The sequence below is a fragment of the Physeter macrocephalus genome, unplaced genomic scaffold (genome assembly GCF_002837175.3).
Source record: "Physeter macrocephalus isolate SW-GA unplaced genomic scaffold, ASM283717v5 random_625, whole genome shotgun sequence".
NCBI lineage: Eukaryota > Metazoa > Chordata > Mammalia > Artiodactyla > Physeteridae > Physeter > Physeter macrocephalus.
The window spans coordinates 17,154-29,568 of NW_021145917.1; the positions used below are offsets into that span (position 1 = coordinate 17,154).

The 12,415-nt window shown below is 52.6% G+C and overlaps 1 protein-coding gene across 1 annotated transcript in view; it reads right to left on the reverse strand.

The window, feature by feature from the left end:
- Window positions 1-1,371: 1,371 nt before the first annotated feature.
- Window positions 1,372-12,415, reverse strand: part of CAVIN1 (caveolae associated protein 1) — a 13,187-nt gene continuing 2,143 nt past the window's right edge. Inside the window, exon 2 of the mRNA XM_007102145.4 lies at window positions 1,372-3,828. Within this exon, the coding sequence (XP_007102207.1) occupies window positions 3,127-3,828 (702 nt within the window). The 3' untranslated portion in view covers window positions 1,372-3,126. The remainder of the gene's footprint in view (window positions 3,829-12,415) is intronic.

Genomic DNA, 12,415 nt, shown 5'->3' on the forward strand with positions numbered 1-12,415 from the left:
TTCTCCTGGCTTTCCTGGCTCCCAGGCTCTGAATTTTCAGCCTCAATTTTCATTTCTTTAATTAATTTTTATCAGAGTATAGTATAGTATAATTTCATTTCTTTTAAAATTAATTTTTATCAGAGTATAGTTGCTTTACAATGTTGTGTTAGTTTTCTTTTCTTTTTGGAGGAAAGCCAACCCTTTCTGGGGGATTTAGAACTCGAGACTGCTGTGCTTGCTGCTGGGGGCGGCAGCAGGGGAGTCCAAAGGAAATGTATGGTTCCTTAGTAAGGACTCAGCTTATTTGAGGTAGTAGCAGGAGGCTGGGATACAGCCCCAGAAATGACATTGTTTTTATTAGGGACACCACTCCCCAGGTGATTCTGATGCTGGTGGAACCCACATGATGATTTGTGTCCATTGCTCTAGGAAATCCTTAACTTGTGGGCAGGTAGGGCAGGCTGCTCACGGGGAAGAGAGGCTGTACAGACAATGAAAAAGATGCCCAGGGACTTCCAGGGTGGTCCAGTGGTAAAGAATCTGCCTTACAATGCAGGCGACGCAGGTTTGATCGCTGCTCAGGGAATTAAGATCCCACATGTAGCAGAGCAACTAAGCCTGTGCGCCACAACTACTGAGCCCACGCGCCCTGGAGCCTACACGCCACAACTAGAGAAGACAAAAAACCCGCACGCCACAACTAGAGAGAAGCCCACGCACCACAACAACGAGCCCGTGCGCCACAACGAAAAAGATCCTGCATGGCTCAACAAAGATCCTGTGTGCCGCAACTAAGACCGAACACAGCCAAAAATAAATAAATAATAAATCTTAAAAAAAAAAAAAAAAGAGGTACCCATCCCAGGGCTGTGGGGAGGATTAAATATGCTGTGTGGTTATGACTGGCATCTATACCGTACACTGGGATCCCTTCTCTATGACATTCAGGCCTCTGAGTCAGGGCCTCTGACTTTTCCTCTCCCCTAGACTGCCTCCTCTAGGTCTGATTTGGCAGCGTGAATCTGGGGGAAGGTCAGCCTGAGTAGAGTTAGCTGGGTGGGTCTGCAGGACTAAAGCTCTGACAGCGAGACGTGGATCTAGACAGTACAAAATTACAGACATAGTTAAAGGGACTGGAGCCAGGCTGCCTGACTTAGAATCCCAGCTCCACAACTTACCAGCTACGTGACCTTAGACCAGTCACTGTGTGTGTGTGTTTTTCCATTTCTAAATGGGGATGGTAACAATACCCCACCCCCACTCCCCACCCAGGCAAGTGAGGCCCGTTTAAACCCAAGGTCCTCTCTCTCTCTTTCCCTCCCTGGTTCCCTCCTGTCCTCTGAAACTCATCCTATGTAACTGCCTTCGGAGAATACAATCCAACACAGATCCTTTTAGAAAAGCAGGTTTATTGGTCGGGCTGCTCACCAGGACACAGCAACACGAGAGGCTCCTCAGAGCCCACAGGAAACTGTATCTGCCCACAACTCAGGCCCCTTCAGCCCATCAGCACCAAGGGACCTCGTCCCACAATCCCCATCCTCCCTCAGCCAACGTGTCTCCAACCATCCAGAAGAAAGAAGGGAACCAACAGGAAAAAAAAAAAAAGCAAAGCTTTGTATTGTAAAAAAGATGTGTCCCCAGGCTCCCTCCCTCCACCCCTTAAAAACAATTAGCTGCAATTCTATAATGCAGAGCAGAGAAGATAAAGCACAGGAGGGTAGGGGGCGGAACGAGGGAGCCTTCAGCCCTCCTCTTCCGGCTGTGACTTGGGGGTGAGGGAGTCTGTCCTTGCTTCTGACAAGCCACCGTTACTGGGGAGGAACAGGGGGACTAAAGTGTCCTGAGGAGAACCTGATCAGAAATCAGGCTTTTGGACTGGAAGCAGCACCCCTCTCATCCCAAAGAGTCAGGAGAGGAACCCACAAGGCGAAGGAAGTCTTGGCAAGTTCTGCAGCTTTATTATAACTAGCTCTAGGGAAGGATCTTGAGAAGAAACTGCCAGGAGTGAGCGAAGTCTTGGCTGCTCTACCCACAGGAATTCTATACTCTCCTCCCCTCCCCTCCAGCTCTCAGCTTGGTGGCCCGGCCTTTAGCACCTAGTTCTTTTCCCCGTCCGTCTCCCTCCTAACTACCAGCTCTCCGCAGCCTGGTGCTGCCCTCTTCTGGGACCGTAATTTTATGGGCTTTGAGAAATGGGCTGCCCCTGGAGCACCATGCCCAGTGCAGGCATGGGGTGAGGCTTACCTCTCTCCTTTGGATCTCGGATTTCTCACATTGCCCTCCCTTCTTATCCTGAAAATGGTCCTGCTGTCCTTGGAGAACCTCAGTAAGATGGGATTCTTGTGCTGTGTTTCTCACGCTGCTAATGGACATTCTCTTTTCACCCATTTCCACCTTCTACTATTTCCTGTTCTCTTTCAAAGCCATAGCCATGTGCTCCTGGGTGCAGATTCCTAAACAGTAAGTGCCCCCCTACCCCCGCTCCCCAAGGGCTCTGCCTGGCTCCAGCCTTCCTTATTGGGACCTTTTGCAGATACAGCCTGTGCTAGACCCTCATCCAGGGTCACGGCTCACTCTGCCCTCTCTCCCCCGACACGGCCCCAGATGCTCCCCAAAGCTGCTTTCACATCCTTCCAGTATGGGGTCTCCCATGTGCGCAAGGGGCCTCTTCAAGATTCACTCATCCCTTTCATGGTAATTTTGGCTTTGAAGCCGCCAGGGATCAGGATGAGAAAGAAGAGCTCAGTGAGCAGGAATGACAGCAGCTGGGTGTGAGTGTTACGGAGAAGTGGGGGGAAGGCAGCTTGCTTGCCCAAGGGGGGCCCAATCATGGAAACGACAGCAAGTTCCTCTAGGATCCCCGACTTGGATCCCCAGGACGTGCATCACCGCCCTCTGCATTTCCACCCAGCATATGCCTAAACTGGGGCTGTCCATGGTGCAGGCTGCCTCTCCCTCCCGTCTTAACAGCCGTAAGACTCGGAGGGGTGCTACTTGAGGGGAGGTGTTCTCAATTTAGAAATATCCCAGCCCGTTTGGGGCCGAGAGAGAATGCGAAAGAGAAAGTTCGGAGAGAGAAAGGAATCGGGGCGGGGAGAGAAGGGGGCGGCGCGGCCTCCCGGGCACAGCCCCGCGCCCCGCTCAGTCGCTGTCGCTCTTGTCCACCAGCACGGCGTCCGACTCCTCGGTGATCTCCAGCAGCGTGTGCACGTCGGGGCTGCTCCCGCGCAGCAGGTCGGCAGCCTCGCCGCGCTCCGCGCCGCCCTCCTCTTCGTCGGCGCCTACCTCCACCATCTCGGTGGCCTTCAGCACCTCTACCTCGCCCTCGCGTATCTTCTTGACGTGGAAGGTAAACGGCGGCACCCTGTAAACCGCCGTCTTGGAGCGCGCGTAGACCACGTGATCGGGCGTGAAGGACTTCCGCAGCTTGTCTCGCGAGGTCTTAAGCTTCTCCCGCCGTTCGGCGGGGACGAGGCGCGTGCCCAGCTTGTTCATGCGCTTCTCCAGAGTGTGGCGTGTCTTCTCCAGGTTCTCCTTGGTCTTGAGGCGGGTCCTCTCCAGGTTCTCGCGGGTGCGCACCTTGGTCTTCTCCATCTTCTCCTTGGAGAAGGCCTTCTTGAAGTCGTCCACGCGCCGCAGGCCGCTGCGCTTGATGCGCTCGGCACGCGACTCCTCGATGACCTCCTCCACCTCCACCGCCTCGTCCGACGACAGCTCGAGCACCGCCGCGTCCTCCTCGGGCCGCTCGCCCTCGGCCAGCTCGTCGCCTTCCTTCTCGGGCAGCGCCTCCGACTCTTTGAGCGACTTGCCGATGCTCACTTTGGCCGGCAGTTTCACTTCATCCTAAAGGGAGATCAGAGCGAACAGATGAGGGGGCAGAGCCGGAGAACTGGGCGGGGACTTGGGGGGACGCCGGGAGAACCCGGAGCTGGGCGGTGGCACCCGTGATCCTGCGGAGTGCGTGGTACCCGTGAAATCGGCCTGGACTTGCTCGCCGTTGTATCCCCAGCGCCTGGCACAGAGCTGGACACCTCGTGGGCGCTCAAGAAATATGTATTGAATGAATAGTAACTATACAGACAGGGCGTGGAGGGAACCGAGCTTCGGATCGGAGTCTGGCCTATGTTTTCGCACTTCAGTTAAGTATCTCTGCGGCCCTCCAACCGTCTTCTTGAGCCCTGCGACCACCCATTTTAAACCAGACCTTACCCTTTGCGTCCCAGGGACCACAACTTAACTTTGGAAATGGGCAGAGCGCCCTCTGGTGCACTGATCCCCACACTGCCCAAGCCAGGCCAAAAACCAAAGGGCAGATTCTGTTTAGGTTGAGGGGTGCGGGTAGGGGGATGAGCTCACAGCCAATCTCAGGCGGCCCCCAAGTAGGGTAACTTGAAGGCAAGTTTACCATAAAGGGAGTGCGTTTCCCAGACTTCGTATCATTTCAGAAGAACCAGTATTAGGGAAGCAGAGCTGTGGCCCTGTCTCCCTCCCCCGCCTCATACTGTTTGGCTCCACCAGTGGACATTCTCCACCCTCATGTAGAAACTGAGGAAAGAGGAGGAAGCTGGCTGGGAGCCAAGGACATGTTTTCTTCCCAACCTGGACGTTTCTTCTGGTTCTGACGTCCCTGCCTTGGAATGGAAGGGAGAGATTGCTTTTCCATTCTTGCTCTTTTCCCCCCAAACAGGAGCTCAAGGGACCAGGAGTAGGAGGGCAAGAGATCCTGGATTTCAGAGCCAGTTCTTCCCTCTTCCCCTGGGAACACCTAGCATCAGCACTGTTTTCCATTCTGGGAAGATTTTCCAAGATCCTGACTCTGGACCAACATTTCAGAATCTCAGAATTACCTCTCACCAGAAGGTAGGGGAGATTGAGCACAGACAGGAAAAGGGGACATAACCCAGAATGTAAACAGGCTCTCCTCTCTGGCCCAGACTCTCTTTAGGGACTTCCTACAAAGGAATGATAGGCAGTAGTTTTTCTAAAGGGTTTTCTGAAGATGGTTTTGCAGAATTGTAAGAAAACCCCATCTGAGAAAAATGAGGCAACACGAGCTGACCCGTCCCATGAACACACACATGCACACGCATATACACGTATACGTTGACTGCTTGGTATCTCTGTACCACCTGCTACAGAAATTCCTTCCCCAGCCCCCAACCTCTTTCCTCTTCCCTCCCATCCACATCCCCACAGTTTCCTGGTTTACATTGAAAACTAGGAACACCTCCTCCCAACTTCCTTCCCTCCCTGTCAATATTATTAGCAGGGACAAAGAGGGAATGCTGGCTCCACCTCTTCTCCCAAACTGGGTACCGGCTCTGCTGGGCACCAAGCCACCTCAAGCTCTCGTTACTCAACTACATCTCCCAGCAGGCAAGGTGACCAGAGCTCAGGGCATGCTGGGACTTGTAGTCTCCACCTGCCACAGCTGGCTGGGTACTATCATGGGCATCCTGTGGCAGTCCGTCCATCCTCTGCTTCTTATCACTCATGGAGGCATTGAAGGGGTGTTTTCCTAGCTCTGAGTGTAGGAGGGTCCCAGTCTCTCTTAGCAGTCCCTCTGATTCCCAGTTGTACCCTTGGGGTCTCCCTTTTGCAATCACTTCTCCCTGCCTGCTACCCGAGCGCTCTCTCTTACACACCATTTGAGGACTCTATCATCTAAACTCCTGGCTACTACTTCATCCATCTCCACCCAGAATTTACCGGCAGCCCTAGTATCAAAAAATGTCAGCTCTGATCTCTCCTTCACAGCCTCCTAGTCTAAAAACCCACCCACGCTCCCCAACGTTTGAAGGAGAATGCCTCCTTTCACTAAGCTCAGACTATATGGATGAATTAAGGGCAGGATTAAGCGTGATGGGTGGGAAATAGTCAGGAAACAGTCCCTGCTGCTGGAAAACAGATACACATTGTCTCCCTGCCCCACCCCAGCACCCCTGATTCTCCCCTCTGCTCCACTCCAACCCCTAAAGGCTGAGCTGGCTGGTTTTCCTGGCCTCTGGCTTCCTAGATAAAGGTCTTTGCCAGCTGAGTTTGAACGTGAACAAGGCTGGGGAGAGAGTTCCAGACTTCTTGTAGCCAATCGTGTCTTCCTAGTGCCTGATGAAAGGTCTCAAATACAACAACAGGGAGCAATCCCAGTGAGGGGAGGTTTATTCCTGGATCTGGGGTTGTCTCCCCCCAGTCCAGAAATGTACTTGGAAGCCATTCATTGTAGGCTTCCTCCAGAGTGATGGCTTACACCAGAGGAGCTGCCTTCTTGGTGGAAGTTCAGGGGATAGGGGAAGAAACTGTTTGACCTAAGTCCCGGATAATATCCAGTGGATTGGTGCTGGAGAGGGTATACCACCATGACTTTAGCTTTTCGCCTCCATTAATGGATTTTGTCTTTTCTCCCCGTTTCCAAGCCAGGTTTCCCCTATGACTCACAGCTTTGGAGTGCTGTCTTGGGCCCACCCAGTTGACCTGTTGCTACAACAACCAGCAACACAATCCCAAAGCACCTCCCCCAACCCTGGGCACAGAGGCTGGGCACCTCTGTGCCACCCCTACTTCCCTGGCAGAGCTCCTAAGCTAAAGGAGGGGCCTCAGGGTGGCAAGGAGAGAGAGCTCTGTTTGTTCTGATTCTACATTTTTATTAAACAAAACCACCAGTCCCAACAGGCTTGGTTTCCAGAGTTACCTTTAATGACCAGGTCTGAACAAAAGCATGCACAGCTTCCCCTGCCCCCCACCAAGCACGCACAGCCCCCCAACCCAGGAAAGCGCCAGTCCAGGATGAATTTTAGAGGAGCCCCAGGATGGCTCCCAGCCCCTTCCTCTCCACTCCCCAACCCTGCTATATAAACTTAAGATCCTCTGGCTTAGGAAGGTTTTTATATAATTATAATTTAATTGAGCACCTACTATTTGCCTGGTCCTTGGCCAGGCACTTCACACTTGTCAGGGAGAAGGGACAGCTGTCATATGGCTCCGAGTAGAGCCTCTCTTGACGTAGTTCTATCCCCAACCACTGCCTGCGAATGGCCAGAGAAGACATTGCAGAGGTCATTCAGAGACCCAGGATCTGGATCTGCTCAGAGACCATGTTAGAGGAGGGTGCAGATGGGGAGAGGTGAAAGAGAGGGCAGTCTTAAAAACTCAGGACCTCCACTTTAGGTTGCCAGGACAAGGGGGTGAAAGACACTAAAGGTAGAAGGGTCCTTCTTTTCTGCTATAGCATGATTCTCAACAGGGGGCATGTTGCCCCCAGGTGGGTGGAAATTGGTTCTTGCGGGGGAGGGCACAAATCTTAGATATTGCAATAGTTTGTGGGGCTCCAAAGAGTCCTGATATATAGTATATCTGTAGTGTTAAAATTTCATGGAAAATAGATAAGTAATAAGAACCTGTTGTATAAAATAAATAAAATAAAATAAAATTCAAATAAAAAAAATTTCATGGGGGAGAGGACAATTAGGGAAAAAAAATGTCTAAAAGGACTCCTTAGAATGATATTAAACAAACAAAAAAAAGGTTGAGAAACACTGTGCCATAGGGAGGCCAGAGCCAGTGAAAATGTACCCCCTTCTGGCCTCTCTGAGTTGGCAGCTTTTGGGTGCTCCACCCAAGGCAGGGTCTGGCAAACATAAGGGATCTTTTTGCAAAACATTTTCTAAAACTGGAAAAAAATAAGTGTCAGTGTTTTCCCGAACTGTAGAGACGGGGTGGAGAGGGCACAGAACAGACCCCAGGCCTGGGCTTCACGAGGGCCCTCTCCAAAGAGGCTTTGAGCCAAACTGGTCTGTCCCTGAGGAGGAGGCAGAGGGGGAGGGGAGGGGGAATCAGAAGTGTGGGCAGTTGCAGGCTATCTCATGCAGGCAGCAGTGGGTGCAGCTCAGGTGTGGTGTCTGGAGCATCTACTGTTAAGACAGAAACCAAGACGTAGGGGATGGCCCTTCCCATCACCTCCCACCCCATCTCCTGAACTCCCCATAATGAGAGAGTGTTTTCACAATACTCATCACCCAGTCACAAGGGGCAGTGGCTTGGAAGAGGCCAGCCACCCCGGACTGGGCACTGCTAAGCAGTGAGCTGGTGGTGGACTGGGGGCGTGACACCCCATGCCCACGGCCCCATGTTACCCAGGAGACACTAAGTACCCCCACCGGCTGTTGGCTCCTCTGGGGTGGGCAGAGGCCCAGGCTCTGGGTAATAGGGCAGGGTCCTAGGTGTCTGGTCAAAGAGTGGGAGCTCAGGCACTGTCTCAGGCTTCAGGTCAAAAGGCTCAGTCTCAGGCAGAAGGTCAAAAGGCATGATCTTGGATGTGGCCAGGTCTGAGGGTACATTCAGCTTCTTCTTGGGCTAAGGTGAGGAAAAGGGGTTTAAGTGGGGCTTGGGATGGGTGTGGATGGAGCTGGGAGGAGGAGGCCTTGGTTGGCATGCAGAGTTGGGGCTGGTGAGTAGAGGGGAGGGAGCACACAAGGATTAGGATGGAAAGACACCACAGTTTAAATGCTTCAACAAGAGGGCCCCAGGGCCGAAAGGGGAGTTACAAACCCAGGCCCATGAATTAATAACCACAATTTAATCAGAACCCCCTCCCTGCCTCCCTCTAGAATCTTCCCCAGTCCCATCCTTGGCCTCCTACCTTCTACCCCAACCCAGCTGTGGTCGTGGGATGATGCTGTTGGAGGTTGCAGTGATGGGGGAAAGAAGCTGCTGGGGGCAGGGAAGGAGTTTTCTAAGAGGCCACTTGTTAGACTCCAACTGGGGAGTCTCCAAGGAGTAAAAGAGAAGGCAAACAACTTCACTGTCTTGAGTCAGATGCTGCTGATCCAGTTATTTCCCAGGGCAGGGTGGGCATGGGTACCGCCCCGGATAAGGAGAGGGAGAGGCATGGAAGAGGGACATCCTGGCTATTTCCCTTTGGCCACATCCCCACCTCCTGCCTCCCTTGCCACCCATCCCCCCAGCCACTTATAGGCCATCAGACACCCAGATGCACAGAGAAATCAGGATCAAAAACAAAGCTATTGATATTTTTGGGAATTCCCTGGCGGTCCAGTAATTAGGGCTCTGCACTTCCATTGCAGGGGGCATGGGTTCGATCCTGGTTGGGGAATTAAGATCCTGCATGCCGCGCGGTACGGCCAAAAAAACACCCCCAAACCAAGCTGTTTTTACAACCAGTGGGCCTATGTCCTGAGGCACCCAGCAGCAGCTCCCAAATCTCCCTCCTGAGTGGCTGAGCTGCCACTCTTGCTTTGGACAATCAGGAGAAGTCAGGGGAGAGGGATATTTAGGGGCACTACCAGACTCCAGCGACAACAGTGTTGAGTAAGGCGTGCAGCCACAAATACCCAAAGCAGCAGGTGCCCACCTTCCCTGTAGGATACAGGGAGAAGGGGTGAGTGGCAGGGAGGCTGAGGAGAAAGGAGCCAATGTGGTCCTCCCTTAGCCAGGGGACACCCCTGCTGGCCAGGGAGCTCCACTCCTTATACCCTGCACCCCTCTTCTCCACTGCCATTGGTGACCACACATTGCCTCTGCTTCAGCACTATGAGGCTGAGCAGCTAATGGCCACCAACCTTAGCCACTCAGCTAACACTGCGCGCGTGTGTGTGCGCGCGCGTGTGCGCACCCGCGCACACACACAGACACGCACACACACACAGCAGCCCCAGTGCCAGGACTTTGCAACCGTCTCCCTCAGAGAATGAAGGAGCCAGAACTAGCTTAGGGCTAGCCTCCTCCCTGATTTCTTCTGCACAGCCCGGGAACAGAAGGGGGAGGCCGGGAGCAGAAAGTGTAGCAGAAGAAGGGGTACACCTGGGCTCTTGCCCCAGCTTTGACCCCCAATCACTTGAATGACAGTAGGCAAGTGACTTCCCCTTTCTGGGCCTCAGCTTCCTCCACTACAAAATAAAAGAGCTGAAGTTGATTATCTCCAAGGCATCTTCCAGCTCAAAAAGTCTACAGTGACAGAATGATGAAATATTCACAATGGTATGGTTCAAAATAATATAACAAACCACGACTCATCTCTGCAGTTGGTTGCCTAGCAACAATATTCCCTCTCCCTATCAGTTGCCCACTCTGCCATCTCCTCCCTTTTTGATTTTGACCTTTACAATAGTCAGACTTTATTTGCTTTAAAAAAAAGGATCAGAGGGAAGAGTATGATTTCCTTTGGTCTTAGGAATACATGTAAGAATATGCTCCCATGCTCCCTGCTTTGGATCCAATGACCAGGAAAAACAACCCAAAGCTAGCTCTTTGGAGGAAGGGTATGGTAAACACTCTCTCCACTAGGCCACCGGGGTAGGGGGTGAGAGGGACCAGAGCCCCAAGTTGGGAAGGATTTTGGACAAAAGTGTGGGGTCCTTCTGGAACCAGATAGCCCTGATTTGCTTTGAGTCCAGGAAGGAGCTATAGGTTGGGTTAGGATTTGAGGAGGAGAAACCAGCAGGCCCTCATTCCAGTCCTGGTATCCTCCCCTTTAATGCCCATGAGCCACCTAAGCCCTTAAATGCTTCCTGGTCCTGTCCTCAAGCACTTGGAGCAGGTCTGATGGGTCCATGGGTAGGACCCATGCCTCATCAAAACGGCCTCATCAAAACTACTTCGGAAAATGTTTAGCCTCCCTTTCTGGATTCTAAAAGAACTCTAACAATATCCAAATTAGTCGTCGTCTGGGAGAATTGGCTCCTTAATGACCACGGCTCCTCCTATTGCATGGTGCCCACAGTCGGCCTCATCTTCCTAGCAGTTCTCAGTCCAGTACCCCTAGCTACTTGTAGCATTCACTTCTCTCGTTCACTAGCTGTTGCCTAACGAGGTGTCGCCTAATGAGGTGTCGCCTGACAGGATGGGATGCCAACTGCTAGTTTTTGTTTGGGAGACAGGAAGGGAAATGCCAAAGAAGGACAGTAATGACTCAGAAGTGGGTTCAAGGTGAGGGCCCTGATATCCTGTGATGGGAAGGGCTGAATTTCGTGTGTGTGTGTGTGTGTGTGTGTGTGTGTCTGTCTGTCTGTCTGCGTAGGGAGGTGTCAAATGCAAACTTAACCGTGAAATCATTATGTCTAGCAGTTCCCTGAATCTGGGTGGGGTCACACAAGGGATTCCCTCCTTTATCCCCCAGGAAGAAGGTGTGGGAGGCCAGATGGCTTGATCCCACAGCTGGGGCCTTCCCACCCTTTCATGCTCCCTCCACCTCACCCCCCCTTGCCACATCACCACCTCCCACATCTGCAGTGGGGAATACGGTACCACCTCCCCTGCTCCCACACTGGAAAACTCACATCATCCCAGGAGGCCTTTTTCCAGATCTCTCTGCCTGGCCACCCAAACATCCTACCCCCGCAGCCTGAGTTTATCGTAAATGTTGCTGCCCCCAATCTTCCCTATTAGGTCTGCCAAGGCCCAGAGCTATTTTTACCTCATTCTCTTCCCAGGCCTGCAGATCTCAGGGAGGAGCAGCCCCCAACTTCCTCCAGCAGCTGAGCACTCCACCTCCTCGCCCCCACCTGGAACATCTGCTCTGCAACTCAGGGAAGATTCCCTGTTGCTGGAATCTTTTCCTTACCTCTGAGCTCCTCTGTGGGTTGGGACCACTTTAGGTATTAGTTATTTCTCCTGTGGTTTGGGGGCTCAGGGTCCCCAGCTTGAGCCATTCCTTCTCCCTCAACTCTCTGTCCCCCACTGGCCTTGATGCAGTCAAAGCCACCCTGTGATTAGACCCCCTCCCCACGGCAGATACACAATATACAGACACACAATCCGTGCCAACTGCCGAGAGGCAGTAACAGAGACATGCCATTGGCCTCTGCACAGAAGTCTCTCTCCATACCTGTCCTCTCAGAATCTTCATCTGTGACATAAGGAGGTTTACCTCCAGGCTGAGAATTTTCCCAGGTTCTGCGGTCTGGGACATTTCAAGTGAGAAGGGTCACCCATCCAAGCCCTACATGGCTCCTCTCTACCACACCAGGCTCTGGAGAAAAGACAGAGCTGGCTTGCTGCCCCACACCCCTGCCCTGTTCTCCTTGCTTTGATGTACCGCAGCACTAGGCAGTTCTCTTTAAAAGTCACACACCACACACACACACACACACACCCATCCTACTTCCTCGGAGCAGTTAAATTAAGTAGAAACAATTCTGGGCAAATAATATTTTCTATCAGATAGTGCTATATGGGGGAAGCAAACTGCTTAAAGGCCAAGTACCTCTCAGGAGTCCCTGGGCGCCGGCGGGTTGGGGGAGCGCCACTTCAGCCTCTGTCCCACCACCACCTCCTCAGATAAGTGTCAGTTCACGTATGTCTACTGCCCCCAAACTTGTCCCAGTCTGCATTTCTCTTTTTTTTTTTTTTTTTTTTTTTTTTTTTGCGGTACCCGGGCCTCTCGCGGCTGTGGCCTCTCCCGTTCGTGCGCACGGGC